This window comes from Panicum virgatum, chromosome 3N (assembly GCF_016808335.1).
Source record: "Panicum virgatum strain AP13 chromosome 3N, P.virgatum_v5, whole genome shotgun sequence".
Lineage (NCBI taxonomy): Eukaryota > Viridiplantae > Streptophyta > Magnoliopsida > Poales > Poaceae > Panicum > Panicum virgatum.
In genome coordinates this window covers 57,653,218-57,672,207 of record NC_053147.1, presented here as the reverse complement: position 1 = coordinate 57,672,207, position 18,990 = coordinate 57,653,218, and the positions used below count along the sequence as shown (strand labels likewise).

Below are 18,990 nucleotides of genomic sequence, written 5' to 3'. Positions count from 1 at the left end.
GTTTTTTACTTTTCTAAATATATAGATTTTACAATGCACCTAGATACGCGCTATGTCTAAATATATATTAAAAAACTAGACCTTAATTTGGAACGGAGGGAGTTACTATATGCCATACTAGCATCCATTTGGTCAAGTCAGTCATGACAAATAACAAAAGGGATAAAAGTCTCAGCAGTGTAAGTATAACGCAGCACATACTAGCATCCATTAGGTTAGGGATGAAACTGTAAGTAGCAGGCAGTCTCTCCACGGAGACAGCTAGGTTATTTGGCCCAGATCTATACCATACAATTTTATTTATAAATGACCACCGCATCTATGTCGTCAAAGCTATCCTAGGGCGTTGAATATATAACACTCATGCATGCACGTGCCTACTAGGACCAGACTCAGGTAAAGACCATGTAGGAGTAGGACGATGGCCTGTATATTTTGCCAAATTCATACAAGAATCAGATTGCATTTTCTATGGATTCTTTTCTACCCAAATAGGTATATACCATACTAATTAGAGCAACATGGTCAAACAATTCGAACTTTATTACTCGTCCACCATTTGGCACCATTTATATAATCATATTGGATCAGTGCTCCTAACAACTGGTTTCCTTTCTTTATAAAATCTCAACAATATCGACTATTCTGTTCTGCTGGGAAAAAGTCAGCTGATATCGACCGATCGATTCAGTAGCATTTTGTGAGAAATACTAAGCTAAAATAAATCGAAAGCAGATAAATCAAAATAAGTGTGGTGGAAGATACTATAAGGAATGGAAGGGGTAGAAGGTGGTGGCACGAGAGAGAGTACCGTGCATTAGATCCTCTCTATTTTTAAACGCCCGAAAAATACTATCTCACAAAAAAAACCCGAAGAAAAGGACATAAACGAAAAATCGAAGAAAAGGACACAAGAGTAAGCGAAAAACCGAAAATGAGAATTTTTTTTTTACAAAATCCAAGAAATTTGTCCCCCTCCTCCGGCCCTTCCTCCCCGGCCCACTCTCTCTCCTCGCCATCTCTAGACTCTAGAGGACAGGGACAAGACGACAAGGCCGCCCTGCACTCCTACTGGCCGGTGGTGGACTGGTGGTCTCCCTCCGCTCCACACCAACCACTCCCGCGGCTCCTCCGGCCGCCGGCCATGGCGCTCCGCTGCCAGGAGCCTCCCCGCCCCGCCGACCGGGTGTGGTAGCGAGCCCAGAGCGAGGGCGGCCGGGAAGGGAGGCCCCCCCTTCCACCTTCCCATCAGCTGCTGGATCCTCCGCCCGCCGCCGCGGCCGCGTGGAGCGGAGTGCCGACGGGGATCTGCCCGTGCGGGCTTCGGCCGGTTCCCCCCTCTGCTGCCGGTGAGTAATCAGCACGTCCTAGCTTGATTCTTCGGATGGATTCTCCCGTTTGCTGTAGGGGTTGGATTGTCGTTCGTTCCCGGTTAGATCCAAACCTTTCATCCGTCCTCCCGCACTCGCTCGCTCGTGGATTCGCGTGCTGCGCGGTGGCGCCTTAGGTCCCAATCCATCCGCCCTCCATAAGGCTGTTCGTTTTCCTTGAGCTGAAGATCAGCACTAATTGACGCGCCACTTGGTACTGGTACCCAATTGAGATGGGGGAGAGTGCAATTTGTTCGCCCAAGATTTTGGGGTTTAAGGAAATGGTGTGTGATTCAGGCCAACTTTCACTTTATTGTTCTTTTGGAAAACCTACTCTATTGTTCTTATTGCTGTAGATTTGTTACATTTGGATTGGAGCTGCCAATTTAACTGATTAAGTATTTAGCTCCACTTTAGCGTTTGCTTCAGGCGAAGGGTTTCAAACTTCCCATGTTTGACACAAGTGCTGAAAATTATGACAAACCCAGGTTCTTTTGTAACCCTGTCTTGTACCTATTTAGAGGTGTCAGTGTACTGAAAATTCTGTTTTTTTCTTCTAAAATATGTTAACTTGCATGATTGGCATGGAGTCAGGTAGTGGCTCCACTGTAGAGCAAAAATATCTTCGCTAAATGGACGCACTTTTGTTTTCGATTTTGGATAGGATATCTAGAACACCAACTATATCTAGTTCTCCAGTGGTCAGGTGCCTTTTTTAGTACTAGGTCACTAGGTCAGGTACCTAATTACCCTGTGTCCTGTCTTTTGCTTGAGTTCCACAATTCCACATTTAGGGGTATGTGCTAGGAAGTACAACTAAACAATGGTTAAGTGTCTTGCAGCTACTGATTGGTTGCAATAATCAGTGTGTTTGGTTTTTTGTGGTAGCTTGCATATTGGTAACTCTAATGTGCTCGGAATAATTCGAAACCTGTATAGTTCTCCACTTTTGTTGCTCATGTCCGGGTCCAGGCGTTTGCGCTATGCCCCACTAGGTGTCTACTATACCTCCTCCGGTCCTCCTCTTGAAATCCAGATAATATGGAGGATCATTTGCTCCTAATTTTCATCACTAAATGCATTCATTCTTTTCAACATTCTGTAGCCAGTTATTTATTCAATTTTGGTCTTTGATGTCAGCTGCCCATTTGCTTGATCCTCCCATCTTATAGGTATCTTATCTCCATTTGGGTTCTTGATTAATAAAATAGAGGATAAGCCATGTTCTTGTTACGTGCCTTCTCTTCATTCTGTTACACATTGAATAATCTGCAGAATAGGAGACGACATGAATCTTTTGTATGCTGCATATTTGCCTGAATTCTTGGAACATCTGTTGTTTCCAATTTGCTTTCTTTCCACACTTCTACTGGCAAAGTGTTTTCATTTCATTTTGGAAAACTTTTACCACTATGGTATTCTTGACATTTCATTCTTCCAGCTGTTGTTATTCCATTGGAAGGAATGGCACATGTATAGAACTTTGCACTTATTCTCTGCAAAGAGGACTTTATTCTTTTAACATCATTCCTATTGCAGTGCTTTTTGTGCTGCTGCACACAACCTTTTTTTTTGTACTTTTTTTGTTGGAAAATAGGTTGCCATGATATTAGGTTTATATTCTCTTTGCTTCATTGAGGACTTGTTCACTCTTGTAAGAACTTGTAGATCAATTCCTGATGATTAGTCATTTTCTTTTGATGACCTGTGCAGTTTTTCTTTGGTCCGGCCTGCGTCAATTTTAAAACTGAGCTATCTACGAATTTTCTTCTTTAGGATTCTGCTCTCCCATGCTACAATAGTACAACATTGAAGGCTTCAAAAGTCTACAAGAACTAGATGATACTTGCATAATGCAGCCCTCAGATATTTGGAAGGCGCATGCAGGTTCCTCGCAGTCAGAGGGTTCAGCTCTGGATATGGAGAGAAACGGATGCAATCATAATTGTTGCCCATCTCCTCTCCAACCAATCGCCTCAGCTGGTCAGCACTCTGAAAGCAGCGCTGCATACTTTTCTTGGCCTACATCTACTCTAATGCACGGCTCAGCCGAAGGCCGTGCTAATTACTTTGGGAATCTACAGAAGGGTGTGCTACCAGGACATCTTGGTCGCTTGCCAAAGGGGCAGCAAGCCACCACCTTACTTGATTTAATGATTATAAGAGCATTCCATAGCAAGATCCTGCGCCGATTTAGTCTTGGTACAGCAATAGGCTTTAGAATCAGGAAAGGAACATTAACCGACACACCTGCCATCCTTGTATTTGTTGCTCGAAAGGTTCACAGGAAGTGGCTCAGCACTACACAGTGTCTTCCAGCTGCCCTTGAGGTAGACATGATTTTGTATAATGTAGTTTAGAAAGTTATTTAAAGCCATCTGAAATCACATATTCAGTTTTGTACTGTTCCATAAACAGGGACCTGGGGGTGTATGGTGTGATGTTGATGTTGTTGAATTTTCTTATTATGGTGCACCAGCCCCTACACCAAAGGAACAACTGTATGATGAGCTTGTTGATGGATTGCGTGGTAGCGACCCTATCGTAGGCTCAGGTTCACAGGTAATGTTCCATTGTTTCTGTTTACATCTTGTTTTGACTGCTTCAACAACAACAACAACAACAACAACAACAACAACATAGCCTTTTGACTGCTTCATCACTTGACCATTTTCTTTTATCAAATGACCTGCTTTGCTATAATTAGACAATGACCACACCTACTTCAGGTCTGCAATGTTTTCCTATGCATCAAGTTTACTCATAGATAATTGATATACAAAACATTCATGAATTTGACGTCTTCAGCTAAGAGTTGTTTTGTTTTAATCTTCAGGTGGCTAGTCTTGAGACCTATGGAACTTTGGGTGCCATTGTGAAGAGTCGAACTGGCAATAAGCAAGTTGGGTTCCTTACAAATAGGCACGTTGCGGTTGATCTGGATTATCCTAATCAGAAGATGTTCCATCCACTGCCTCCTAATCTTGGACCTGGAGTTTACCTTGGTGCTGTTGAGAGAGCAACATCATTTATAACAGATGATGTTTGGTATGGGATCTATGCAGGAACAAACCCAGGTAAGATGTCAATTACAACTTTGGTCAATTTGTTTTTTTGCACTTCATGGCATCTTTCTGCAGGACTGATCTTGCTGTGCATTCACCACTGCTCATCTGTTATATTTTATTTATTGAGGGTATATTGATATTTTTTCCCTAACATATTCTCTACCTTGTAATGCATCTGCAGAAACTTTTGTCCGAGCTGATGGTGCATTTATACCTTTTGCTGATGACTTTGACATTAGTAGTGTCAGCACCTCGGTTAAAGGAGTTGGAGTCATTGGTGACGTTAAGGCAATTGATCTGCAGTCCCCAATTGGCAGTCTCATCGGGAGACAAGTTGTCAAAGTTGGAAGAAGTTCTGGTCTGACAACAGGAACTGTTGTTGCATACGCTCTTGAGTACAATGACGAGAAGGGAATATGCTTCTTCACTGACTTTCTTGTTGTTGGGGAGAACCAGCAAACATTTGATCTTGAAGGGGATAGCGGAAGCCTCATAATCTTAACAGGACAAGATGGTGAGAAGCCACAGCCTATAGGGATTATATGGGGTGGTACAGCTAATCGGGGAAGGTTGAAGCTAAAAAGTGGTCACGGCCCGGAGAACTGGACAAGTGGAGTTGATCTCGGCCGCCTTCTTGATCTTCTGGAGCTTGATCTGATTACAACAAGTGAAGGGCTACAAGGTCTGTTTTTTTACTAGATATTTTGGCCTTGTTTCTGTTGTCATCTTCATTTCCTCTAATTGTTGTCATTCTTTCGTACACAGCTGCCCTGGAAGAACAAAGGATCACTCTAGCTGCCGCCGCCGCTGCTGCTAATTCAAATGCCACAGAATCATCACCTGTTGCTGGCCCTCAAGAGAATGATAAAGTCGACAAGATCTATGAGCCTCTTGGCATCAACATCCAGCAACTTCCCCGAGACAGTTCTGCCACCTCGACGGACCAACCCAATGAGAATGTTGAAGAGCATCAGTTCATCCCAAACCTGATTGGTATGTCTCCTATGCGTGATGGCCAAGAAGGTAACGGTGAATTGAACAACTTGGCGAACTTGGAAAATTCACCTGATGACATTTGTATTGGTCTGCATCTGGGAGAGCGGGAACCGAAAAGGCTGCGCTCTGATTCGACGCTGGACATCGACCTGCAGAAGTGAGGCTGCTATGGCAGCAGGCGTGTAGGATGCTGCGATTTATTCCACCATCCACCTTGTATGGATCAATGAAGGGAATTTGTGACCACAAAGGAAATAATGTATTTTGGAACGGCCGGACCTACTTCCTTGCTTGGAGCCAGTTTGAGTTCAGCTGTGAAGCTCCAGAAGCTGGTTGCTCCTGCAGTTTTGCATCTAGTGTCTAGTATGTAGTAAGTGCGTAAGACATCGGCGCCTCAGTTAGATGGAGGCGCCTTATTCCTTGCCATGTAATCCTGTCATTTGTTGTATGCTTCGTGAGTGTACAGCACGAAGCAATGTGAAATCTAGCAACGGCAACCAGAGCTCGAGAAGCTTAGGCTTCAGAATTGCAACTGCAACCAGATGGATTGCAATAAAGGTGGATTTTTTAGGGACTAAATCCTAGAGATTTGGATCCTGAATTTCCTCCATTCAAGCAGCAGTTTAGCCGCTTTCTGATCAAAATTGCCTGAAGTTTGAATTGACACATGCATGTGGTATACTGATAAGATTTTTTTTGGTGGTGCTCCTTTTTTTTTTGATAAGTCGGAGACCGAGGCCCCTTTGGTTTTTCTCTTCTATGATCGTTCTTTTATTCTTTATTCCCTTTGGTTTTTCTCTTCTATGATCGTTCTTTTATTCTTTATTAATAACTCATTAGGCCACCTAAAACAGTACACACTGCCTAAAGCTGTGACCATCTTGCTACAGTTAGAAAAAAGAAAAAAGAAATTTGGCCTCTTAGAGCTCTGCTTTGACCTTGGATGCGTGCTTGGGGTCTTTAAGAATCTATGAGGTGTAAAACTTTGCATAATAGAAAACATTGCTTGTTTATATACTAGCAAACAATGTTAGTCCTATCAAGATGTTGACGTTGATCATGAAAATCACAGACCCTAAATTAGAGCCTTTATCAGTAATTTTACTACCATTGATGATGTTGACACAAATTGTGCGAGCTCTATGCAGAGGTCACTGGTCTTTATCTTTCAATTACTCCCCTTAGCTATAGCTAAAGTCTGGATAACCCCCTAAACTATCATTTAGTTCATTTTATCTCCAAACTATGCCATTTGGTTCAAATTAACTCCTAATATAATTGTTTTTTTCATTTCTTCACGCATAGGTGGTCTTCTAATTTAAATTTTTACAAGAATAGTAAAGACTATAACACATATTAGAAAAAATAAATCATAATTTATTATTATTATTTTGATAGGTTAGGATATTTAATAATAATTAGTCATTGGAGCTATATGAAAAATAATGATGAAAAAATTATAATATTTTTAATATGCATTGTGATGTCCATTACTACCCTGCAAAATTTAAAATTGAAATTCAATTTGTATATGGAAAGAAAAGAAAAAGACAAATTGTAATATGGTGTAAAATGAATTAAATGGCATAGTTTATGGGGTAAATTGAGCTAAATTATAGCTTAGAGGGTTATCCAGACTTTGGCTATACTCGAAGAAAGTAAATTGATTTTTCTTCCGAGTACAATTACCACATTCAAAAACTAGGATTTAGAGCTTCTTTGTACTCTGTCGTGTGTACAATTGTTAGTATTTGGAAGCTCCGGTTCATGCTAAATAACATTTTAGTATAGATCGCGGTCAATCATGAAGCAAAATTTAAGGGCACAACAAAGTATCCAGTAGTACAATATAAGCATTTTTAGCTAAACTGGTATAGTGGCGCGCCACACGTGCGCCAAAGAAATACTCTGCATCTAGAAGATCAAAGGACCGGGTCCTTTAAAGCTATCTAGCTAGCTAGTGTTTTGCATATCTAGTGATAGCTCCATTAAACTTTTTTAGGACTTGACTAACACTAGACTCACAAAGCTTTGTGTCAACATAATCCAATTAATATAAGCGTAATGGGAGACCTTCTTGTCGCCCAAAGCTCTCCCCACGCTAATAAATTGCCATGCGGGCGTCCACAACCTCTTCAGGTCCGGCAAACCAGGTTCATCCATGGAGAACATGATCCACTACTCAACCCCCGTCCCCCACGTCCCTTCCGGACTGCTTCGTCTTCCCTCCCGACCAGGTCCCGCCGGCATCCTCCGCTGTCGTCGCCCTACCCGTCATCGACATGTCCTGCAGCCGCGATGAGGTCCGCTGTGCCATCCTCGACACCGGCAAGGAGTTTGGATTCTTCCAGGCTAGTCAACACAAACTCCAAACCAACCATATATACATACTAGCGTATATTCCTCCTGGTTAATAAGCTGATAGAAAAAGTTTGTATAACCCCCAACGTATTATGGATCGACTACATCACCCTGAACTACAAAACCGGGTTTTTGAGCCCCTGACCTGTTCAAAACCATTTAAATGGACCCCCCCAAGGTGGTTTCGCTGGGTGGTTTTGCCTCGGTGGCACACTAAAGTGGATTGTGATGCTGACATGGATCCCTTACATGTGGAGCCCACTTGTCAATCTCTCTCTTCATCTTCCTATGGCAACGGACGAGGAGCTCCCGAGAGACCCAAGCGGGGCCCCTTGCTAGTGGCGAGGCGCACCTAGCTATCACCACACCCGGTGAGGTAGAGCGGGACATGGCGAATGTGATCTGCCACTTACAAGTTGGGTCCACATATCAATCTCGGTCCATGTCAGCATCTCGTCCACCTCAGCTCACCAGCATGGCAAAGCACCATGCAAAACCGTCTTAAGGGGTGTTTTAAACGGTTTCTATAAAGATGAAGGGGTTAAAAACTCGGTACTATAGTTAAGGGGGTGATGCAGTCGACCCTCGATACATTAAGGGTTATATAGACTTTTTCCTAAGTTGATATGAATCTAAATTTGCATCAGTACCAAAGCTAACCAGGTGCATGGCCGAGATGCAGGTGATCAACCACGGCATCTCCGAGCAGGCGATGCAGGACATGGCGGCCGTGGGCGAGGAGTTCTTCCGGCTGGCGGCAGCGGATAAGGTGGAGTTCTGCTCAGAGGATATAACCAAGGGGGCTCGGCTTTTCTCCGGCACCACCTACGAGACCGGCGGTGAGAGGTACTGGCGGGACTGCCTCCGGTTTGCCTATGACTTCCCCGTCGGTAATTGCACCAAGGACTGGCCTGACAAGCCCCACAGGCTCCGGTAAGTAATCAAACATCAACGGTGACTAGGAGACATGCAGCTCGAAGTGCCAATATGCTATCACTGACCATAACAAAAGAGTTAGTACAAATTAGTACTACCTCTGTCCCAAAATATAACAACTTTTGACTTTTCAAAGTCAAACATTTTTATCTTTAATCTAGGTGGTAAAAAATATAAATAATAATAACATAAAAGTGATATCAGTTTATTCTTTTTTTTTGCGGGTGAGTGATATCAGTTTATTCATTATGAAACCAACTAATGTTGTAACCTTTTCTATGTAAAAGTAAATTTTTAAAAAATACTATTGGTTAAAGATGAAAATGTTTGACTTTGAAAAGTCAAAAAGTTGTTATAGTTTGGGATGGAGGTAGTAGAACTTTATATCATCAAATTCAAAACTGTAAATTTCGTACCTCTTGTTAGTTGTGTTTCCAAGGACTGTAAACAACTTAATCTGATTTCCCTAATTCCCTTCGACTTCTGTTTTAGGGAGGTGTTGACAGCCAAATTTGGCACCTGCTGAGGCCGACCGGTCTGACCGGTCAGGTCGACCGGTTAGACCGGTCTGGTCTGTACAGTCCGAGTAGAATTAGGTTTTTTTTGTAAAGAGTCCTCATGTAATCCTACTCGTGAAGGGGTACGTCTTCCCCGGCCTATAAATATAAAGGTTAAGGCCGATTGAGGTTATTCCCAATCGAATCAATACAAAAAATCGCATTACTTTTTATCTCTCAAACCCTAGCCTTTTCCAACCCTAGATTGCTTTCTTCCTTTGTCTCGACGGCGTTTGAAGACGTTCTGAGTGGCCTGCCGACCTCAGAGCAACCCTACGTTCACGAGCTCCGACGGGGTCCCTCCCGAGCTCACTGTTCTAGGTCTTCGCGTGCTCCCTGCTTGCACCGGTCAGACCGGTCGGCGAAACCGGTCAGACCGGTCCGCCCAGGGTTTTCGCTGTGTTGATCATTTTGAAGATCGTTGTGCGTTCTAGCGCATTCGAGTGTGTTGGCGCGATTCTGTGTCCACATACTTTTTGGCGACTCCGCTGGGGAACAGATTAATCTGGTTTTTTAAAACCGATCTAATCTAACTTCTCCGGAAAGATGGGTACTCATGGTGAAATTCACAACGACAACGTCATCAAGGCGACCATGGAGGAACTCACTGAAGACGAGCGCAGGGCCTACCTCATCGTTGAAGAGCACCTGAAAGAGCAGTTCCTTTAAGGATTCAAAAAGGAGCGAGGAGGCCTATTCATGAGGGCCGGGGAGTTCGTGATGCCATCATTCAAGCTGAACCAAGGCAAGGTTGAGGTACTTCCTAATGATCCCTTTGAATTAGTCAAGCAATTCTCTCTTATGGTAGATTCGAAAATATCCGCCGCACAAGTAGCTGCAGGAGAGAGTTTTGCTGGGCTCAATGATCAGATTGAGGCACTTAAAAAGGGCAAAGGTGTCGAGGATGGCACTTATATTCTAGAAGCGAATTCGGCTGGCACATCTGCTACCCAGGATCAATTCTTTGGGATGCCGCCGAACTCGTTTCCAGGGCAAACGCCGTTGCCATCTACTGTCCACGTGCCACCGGTCCCACCGGTCTCCTCGACCGGTCAGATCGGTGCAGGCGGTCAGACCGGTTACACGACCGGTCAGACCGGTCCAACGGGACAGTGTCCAGTGCCCTCTGCACCGCACGCTTCTATTCCCGGTTCGGCCGTCCCTAGCCGAACCAATGAGATAGTGATGTATGCCGGGCCTCATACTACATCACAGCAGGGATCTGGACCTCACCGGGGGCCGGTTCCTAATACAAACATGACTTACACCGGTCCTACCACGCAACGTGTTTCGGCCTCTTCGCATACATCGGCCAGCGGTACTTACCAGGCCGATTTCAACAGGTTTAAAGAGGATTTGGCCGGTGTGCTTAAATCTAAACTTGGGATTGATATGGGTGGGTCGCGTTTATATCAAAAGCCGTATCCTCCAGAGTTTGATTTCATTTCATATCCTGCTGGTTGGCGCGTTCCCGAGTTTGTGAAATTTAACGGTGAAGATTCTCGTACGACTTGGGAGCATGTTAGCCAATATGTCTTGCAATTGGGAGAAGCGGGTCTTAACGTTGCTTTGCGCGTTCGCTTATTTTCTTTATCTTTGACCGGAACCGCTTTCTTGGTTTTCCTCGCTTGCGCCGGGATCAATTTTAAATTGGAATCAATTAGAGCACAAATTTCATGATCACTTCTTTAGTGGGGAAGCCGAAGTTAGATTGCTAGACTTAACATTGGTTAGACAAAACCGAGATGAATCAGTTTTGGATTATTTCCAGAGATTTAAAGCTTTAAAAAACCGTTGTTTCAATTCGTCTCTTTCGGAAAAAGATTTGGCGGATTTGGCATTTAATGGCTTGCGTTCTTATTTGAAAGAAAAACTAGAAGGTTTTGATTTCATTACGATTAATCATTTGCAAATGCGAGCTGTTGGTGTCGAATTTGAGTATAAAAATTCTAAAGATTCCTTTAAGCCTCATCGGTCTAACACGCATGTTGTTGCGAATGATTCCGACTGTTCACACGATGAGGAAAAGGGAGTGTACGCCGCTGAATTTGTTTGGCCGTCAAAGGACAAACCTTCTATGTGTCATTCGCTTAAGCCGGTTCAAAAGAATCGGCAAAATGAGATGAAATTTACTTTTGATGTTTCCAAGTGCGATAGGATTTTTGATGAATTACTTAAACATGGAAACATTCGTTTGTCTCATGCTATACCGTCGCCGGAAGAACTAAAAGGCATGCATATTGTAAGTGGCATAATTCTTTCTCACATGCTACTAATGATTGTAATGTTTTCCGTCGACAGATCCAATCGGCTGTAGATGAAAGACAATTGGTGCTTTCTGAGATGCAAGTAGACAAGACCCCCTTCCCTGTCCATACTTTGGAACTGAATAATCCAAAGGTTCTCCTTCGGCCGGAGCAAGCCGAAGGGGCTCAAGGGAAGAATATGGTGATTGGAGATCCAAGGCCGATAAATGCAAATGATAAGATTCTGGCCCGAGAAGTCGTTGCTGAGAAGACTCCTGATGGAAAACCGACTTTGAGGATTTTTGTTATTGCTTCTAAGCCCGGGGGACAAGCAAGTTCCTCCAGTCAGCCTGCTGTCCAGGCGCAACCGGTCAGACCGGTAGCATCAACCGGTCAGACCGGCCCAGGGAGCAGCTCCGAACTTTCAAGCCGGAACGTCCAGAAGAGGGTACTTGGAAAATAAATGTGCCAAAACTGCAGGGTAGGTGTACAAATCAGGGACCTACCTTTGGGCAGTTATTGAACAAGTACACTAAGGCCGTTCAACAAGATCGGCCATTAAAAAAGAGGCCTCACTCACTACCGCGTCGGGGCAATGCTTCGCCTCCAAGGATGGAATTCATCAGGCGCATGAGTAATTATCCTCAGTTTCCTCCACAGAAGGTGTATGCTACTATGCCTTGGTCCCCACCGGCGTCAAATGCAGTTAATTCGGTGTGGGAACATGAGGGGATTTGGCTCCAGTGCTTTCCAATGCCATATCCACCACCATATCAGAGGGAGGAAAGATCAAGGACGCCAGTACACGACCGATTGGGAGCACACCAATCTGGTCCGGCTTAGCAGGCGCCACCGGTCAGACCGGTCCCCTATGACCAGTCAGACCGGTCTCAACAGAGACTGACGCAATTTGTTTCTCCGCAGGTTGAATACCGCGTGAAGGAAAAGAAGTTAGAGGTGCAATTAGAAGCTACTCCAGGGAAGGCTAAAGCCGATACTGTTGTTCAGATCGGCGAGATTAAAGTGGTTGTGCAAGATAAGGGTAAAGAGCCGATGGTGATTGATAAATTGGCTACTTCTTCTGCTCCTCCTGTCAAGAAACCTTTTACTGCTAACAATCATGAGGCCGGTGGCAGCAAAGTGGCGGACAAATACCATCAACCTCGTGGGTGTCCCGAGGGATTGACGCATACCCAGAAGAGGAAGCTCCAACGTCTTCACAATAAGGAAAAGAGGGAGCAGGAGGCAGAGAAGGCAAGGGATGAGTACTTCAACAAATACAGACCCATGATCCCTCAAGGCAAGGTGTGGCAAGTCAAGACAGTTGACCAGCCAGTAGAAGGACCGGTCGAACCGACCCGGCGACCGGTCAGACCGCCCTAAGCCACCAGTCAGACCGGTTGAGCCCAGTGCAGAGAGTACAGCCGAATCAGCGGTGCCTGTTTTGGTTTCTCGAGTTGATGAAGTGGAACCAGCTCCTCCAGTAACGGAAGAAGAAGAACTGGTGGATTATGAGGCGTCCCCGGAGCGCAACAATTTGGAGATCAACGTTGTGCATATGTCTTCGGATTATCTCATAATTCCTGAAGAGGAGGTGGCTCATCTTCAATTTGGGCCTCGTGATGCTGTGTTCCAGAAGCCTAAGGAATCGGATAACCACTTGAAAGCTCTCTACATGAGGGGACATCTTAATGGAAAGCCGATTTCTCGCATGTTAGTGGATGGTGGGGCTATTGTAAATCTTATGCCCTACTCATTGCATAAGAAGCTTGGCGGGAAGGACGAGGAGCTAATCAAGACCAACATGACGGTTAGCAGTGTAGGTGGAGGTGATCCCATTGGTGCCAAGGGAGTTGCGTCCATGGAGTTCACCGTTGGAAGTAAGACGCTTGCCACAGCCTTCTTCATCTCGGAAGTGCAAGGTAACTTCAGTTTAATACTTGGGCGTGATTGGATTCATGCCAATCAATGTGTTCCGTCTACTTTGCATCAATTTCTTATTCAGTGGATCGGTGATGAGGTTGAGATAGTGCCTGGTGACACTTCTTCCTTCATAGCTACCACCGATTCCAATTCCATTGGTGCCAATGACAACATCAAGTGTTTATCGGGCTTGGATCTGTCCGATTATGAACTTATCAGTTTCACCAAGGAGGGTTTCGTTCCTGCAACTCTAAAGCCGATGGAAAATCGGCTAAATCACTTAATGCTGTAAAGATGAGTCTAGCAGGCGACTCAGGTGCGACCGGTCGGACCGGATCCCACGACCGGTCAGACCGGTCCTCTTCGGATCGGCCATCAGAGCCGACTGGTCAGACCGGTAGGTCAGACTGGTCAGACCGGTAGGTCAGACTGGTCAGACCGGTCCAACACAGAGTGGCTCCAGCAACGCATTGAGCACTATCGGGCGCGTACAAACGATATGTGTGAAACTATTAAAGAATCAGAAGACATGGACAAGCTGGGCCAAGGTTTTACGTCGGCTGATTCTTTAGAAAAGGTAGATTTAGGTGATGGTACTATTCCTAGGCCGACTTTTGTAAACAAGAATTTATCGGTTGAGTTTAAAGCCGATTTGATAAAGTTATTAAAAGAATATATCGATTGTTTTGCTTGGGAGTATTCTGAAATGCCGGGATTGAGTCGTGATCTTGTTGAACATCGCTTACCAATCAAAGCCGGTTTTAAACCTTATAAACAACTGGCTAGACATTTCAATCCTAGTATTTATGACCGAATTAAAGAGGAGATTAATCGATTATTAGATGCTGGTTTTATTCGGTCTTGTCGTTATGCGGATTGGATCTCTAATATTGTGCCTGTTGAAAAGAAAGATTCGGGCAAGATTCGTGTTTGCATTGATTTTAGAGATCTCAATAATGCTACTCCCAAGGATGAATATCCTATGCCTAGAGCCGATATGCTAATTAATGAAGCATCGGGACATCGTGTTATTAGCTTTCTTGATGGTAACACGGGTTATAATCAAATATTCATGGCCGAGGAAGATACATCTAAAATGGCCTTTGTGTGTCCCAGATTTGTTGGTTTGTTTGAGTGGGTGGTTATGACTTTTGGCTTAAAGAATGCCAGTGCAACTTATCAGAGGGCTATGAATTTGATCTTCCATGATTTGCTTGGTGTTATCTTGGAAGTGTACATTGATGATATTGTTATTAAATCGGCCAGTTTGGATTCTCATTTAGCCGATTTAAAACTTGCTCTTGAAAAAATGCGTCGGTATGGTTTGAAGATGAATCCACTCAAATGTGCTTTTGGAGTATCGGCGGGAAAATTCCTTGGTTTCATCATTCATGAGAAGGGCATAGAGATTGATCCTAAAAGAATTGAAGCTATGAGGAAAGTTGAGGCTCCTACTTGCAAGAAAGACTTGCAAAAGTTTCAGGGCAAGGTAAATTATTTGAGAAGATTTATTTCTAATTTGTCCGGAAAGATTGATGCTTTTACTCCTATTCTTCGGTTAAAGAATGAAGCCGAATTTACTTGGGGGGCAAAACAGCAAGAGGCATTTGAGAAAATTAAATACTATTTGTCTTCGCCGCCGGTTCTTAAAGCACCTAGGAGAGGTGTTCCTTTTAAACTTTATATAGCGGCCGAAGATAAAGTTATTTTAGCTGTTTTGACTCAAGAGACCGAAGGAAAGGAGTATGTTGTTACTTATATAGGCCGATGACTTATTGATGCGGAAACAAGGTATACTTTTATTGAAAAGTTGTGCTTGTCTTTATATCATGCTTGTACTAAATTGCGACACTATCTACTATCTAGTACATGCATAGTAGTATGTCAAACCGATGTGATAAAACATATGTTGCAAAAGCCGATTTTGAGTGGTAGAATCGGCAAGTGGGCATATGCTTTGATAGAATATGATTTGGCTTGTGAACCTTTGAAGTCTATGAAAGGCCAAATTGTAGCGGATTTCATTGTTGAGCATCGAATTAATGATGAGCATGATTTAGAAAATCGGTCATATTTTTTGCACACCATGGAAGCTTTATTTTGATGGATCGGTTTGTGATGATGGGAGAGGAATTGGTGCTGTCCTTATATCTCCAAGTGGTGCTGTTTTTGAATTCTCAAACCGATTAGAAGAATATTGCACAAATAATCAAGTTGAGTATGAAGCATTATTATTCGGCTTGGAAATTTTACAATCCATGGGCGTGAAGCATGCTGAAGTTTTTGGTGATTCGCTTCTCGTTGTGCAGCAAGTATCCAAGGTATGCCAATGTTATAATGGTTCATTAAATGCTTATCTTGATAAGTGCCTCGAAATTATTTCTTCTTTTGATGAATTCATTATAAGGCATTTGCCAAGAGAAGAAAATGGACAGGCTAATGCTCTGGCTCAGCAAGCATCTGGTTATAATGTTAGAAAAGGAAAATTTAACATTAGAAGACCGATGCAAATGATAGCCGAGTTGCAGTTTCTGGACGAACCGGTCAAACCGATTGACGCGACCGGTCTAACCGCCCCGACCGGTCTGACCGGTCCGAGACCGGTCTAACCGATTAGACAGAAGAAAACACTGATTCGGCTATGAAAAAAAGCCAAAGATCAGGATTGGAGAGTTCCTATAATCTTCTATCTTAAAGATCCTGGTCGTGGTGCAGAGAGAAATATTCGGCGTGCAGCGTTCAAGTATATTTTAATTGATGATGAGCTTTATCGTCGAACCGCCGAAGATTTGCTTCTCAAGTGTTTGGACTCGGATCAGGCCAAGGTTGCTATGGGAGAAGTTCATGAAGGCATCTGTGGTACTCATCAATCGGTTCCTAAAATGAAGTGGTTGCTTAGGAGAGCCGGTTTTTATTGGCCTTCCATGATTTCGGATTGTTTCAAGTATTATAAGGGATGTGAAGAATGTCAACGGTTTGGGGATTTGCAATTGGTACCTGCTGCATTGTTACATCCTATCATTAAACCATGGCCATTCCGAGGTTGGGGGTTGGATTTTATTGGACAAATTAATCCTCCATCTTCAAAGGGGCATCGCTTCGTGTTGGTTGCTACGGATTATTTTACTAAGTGGAACGAAGCGGTTCCTTTGAAGAATATGACACATAGAGAGGTGATTGAGTTTATAATTGGGCATATTATTCATAGATTCGGTATTCCTCAAACTTTGACTACGGATCAAGGCTCTTCATTTATATTAAAGGAGGTACGCGCATTTATCGAGTCTTACAAGATCAAGTTGCTCAATTCATATCCATATTATGCTCAGGCCAATGGATAGGCCGAGTCAAGTAACAAAATTTTGATCAAGCTTATTAAGAAGAAAATAGAAGAAAATCCTAAGAGGTGGCATGAAGTGTTATCCGAAGCATTGTGGGCTCATCGTATATCTCCTCATGGTGCTACCAAGGTTACTCCTTTTGAGCGTGTGTATGGTCAAGAGGTCGTTTTACCCGTTGAGGTAAATCTGGACGCTTATAGATTGGCTAAGCAAAATAATCTTTCTGCTGTTGATTATTATAATTCAATGATGGATAATATTGATGAGGTGACCGACAAGCGTATGAAAGCTTTAAAGGAGATTGAAAAGGACAAACTTCGGGTTGCTAGATCTTACAATAAGAAGGTAAAAGATAAATCTTTTCAGGTTGGAGATTTAGTTTGGAAGACAATATTACCTCTTGGGATGAAAATCAATAAGTTTGGTAAGTGGTCGCCAAGTTGGGAGGGTCCATATAGAGTTGTTAAAGTTATCTTCGGGAATTCCTACATGATGGAGACGTTGCAAGGAGATCGACTACCTAGAGCTATCAATGGGAAGTACTTGAAGAAATTCTACCCAAGCGTGTGGCAAGATGCATGAAGAAAGATGGCCGGTTTATGAGAATCGTCCTTAGCAGTATTTTTTAGACCCTAGTATTGTATAGAATACTTATGTTTTGCTTTTTATCTTGTAAACTCACTAAAAAGCAGGGGGGCATATGTTGACAGCCAAATTTGGTACCTGCCGAGGCCGACCGGTCTGACCGGTCGGGTCGACTGGTTAGACCGGTCTGGTCTGTATAGTCCGAGTAGAATTAGTTTTTTTTGTAAAGAGTCCTCATGTAATCCTACTCGTGAAGGGGTACGTCTTCCCCGGCCTATAAATATAAAGGCTAAGGACGATTGAGGTTATTCCCAATCGAATCAATACAAAAAATCGCATTACTTTTTATCTCTCAAACCCTAGCCTTTTCCAACCCTATATTGCTTTCTTCCTTCGTCTCGACGGCATTTGAAGACGTTCTGAGTGGCCTGCCGACCTCAGAGCAACCCTACGTTCATGAGCTCCGATGGGGTCACTCCCGAGCTCGCTGTTCTAGGTCTTCGCGAGCTCCCTGCTTGCACCGATCAGACCGGTCGGTGAAACCGGTCAGACCGGTCCGCCCAGGGTTTTCGCTGTGTTGATCGTTTTGACGATCGTTGTGCGTTCTAGCACATTCGAGTGTGTTGGCACGATTCTGTGTCAACAAGAGGTTGTTGCGAATTTCACCTTGCTGACAAGAGGCTTGGCAATGGAGTTGCTGAGGCTGCTGATTGAGGGCACGGGGCTCCCGCTCGACTTCTTCGAGGGGGACCTCACCCGCGGCGACGTGACTCTCGACATCAACCACTACCCACCATGCCCAAACCCAAGTACCACGCTCGGCCTGCCACCGCACTGCGACCGGGATCTCATGGCCATCCTCCTCCCGGGCCAAGTCCCTAGTCTCGAGGTCGCCTACAATGGCAACTGGATCAAGGTCCAGCCTGTGCCCCATGCCTTCGTCGTCAACTTCAGCTAGCAACTTGAGGTCGTGACCAATGGGACGGTGAAGAGCGCCGAGCACCGTGTGATGACCAACTCGGCGCTGGCGCGGACCTCTGTGGCGGTGTTCGTCGTGCCTACTGAAGACTATCTCATTGGACCTGCGGAGGAGTTCCTTGATGTGGGAAACCCGCCGTGCTACATACCCTCAGGTTCCGTGACTTCAAGCGCAGTTACAATGTTGTGAAGTTGGGGTCATCGCTCAATCTCAGAACCAACCTCAGGAAAATTCAGGAGACATGAAGCGAAAAAAAGTAGCAGACTTTCAAGATAGTTTGGGATTTATTACTCCGTTGTCATGTATCTGATGAGCAGACCATGGATGTCAGTTACATTCGGCTGCTTGAGTGTAACATATGTATACCTGCCATGCTGATATATATGCTACAATAAAAATGAAAAGTGAGTGGTGATAGAAGGAGATATGCAGCTGCTGCGTGAGGGTATAGACTCCCATTTGATTACTTTGAGGCGAATCTTAGTGGCGCCTGTGTTACTCATCAACAACTATCCCCCATGCTCAAACTCAAGAAATGATCAATCCCATTTCTCTTCTGAATGACCGGGACGAGCGACAGGTGGGTGTGTGTGTGTGGGGTGGGGTTCGTGAATGGAAATCTTTAAAA

At 44.1% G+C, this 18,990-nt stretch overlaps 1 protein-coding gene and 1 pseudogene across 2 annotated transcripts; both read left to right on the top strand.

The window, feature by feature from the left end:
- Positions 1–986: 986 nt before the first annotated feature.
- Positions 987–6,078, top strand: LOC120666303 (protein NARROW LEAF 1-like). Of its 2 annotated transcripts, none has more exons than XM_039946122.1 (6): positions 987–1,349; positions 3,147–3,700; positions 3,789–3,932; positions 4,207–4,447; positions 4,620–5,120; positions 5,204–6,078. In XM_039946122.1, exons 2-6 carry the CDS (start codon positions 3,224–3,226, stop codon positions 5,593–5,595), a joined length of 1,755 nt encoding a protein of 584 aa, XP_039802056.1. In that variant the 5' UTR covers positions 987–1,349; positions 3,147–3,223; the 3' UTR covers positions 5,596–6,078. The 2 variants fall into 2 exon arrangements, with proteins under 2 accessions (XP_039802056.1, XP_039802055.1); XM_039946121.1 differs by having other exon boundaries at positions 1,053–1,349; positions 3,084–3,700.
- Positions 6,079–7,595: 1,517 nt separating this feature from the next.
- On the top strand, positions 7,596–18,607 carry LOC120667930 (annotated as a pseudogene).
- Positions 18,608–18,990: the final 383 nt, after the last annotated feature.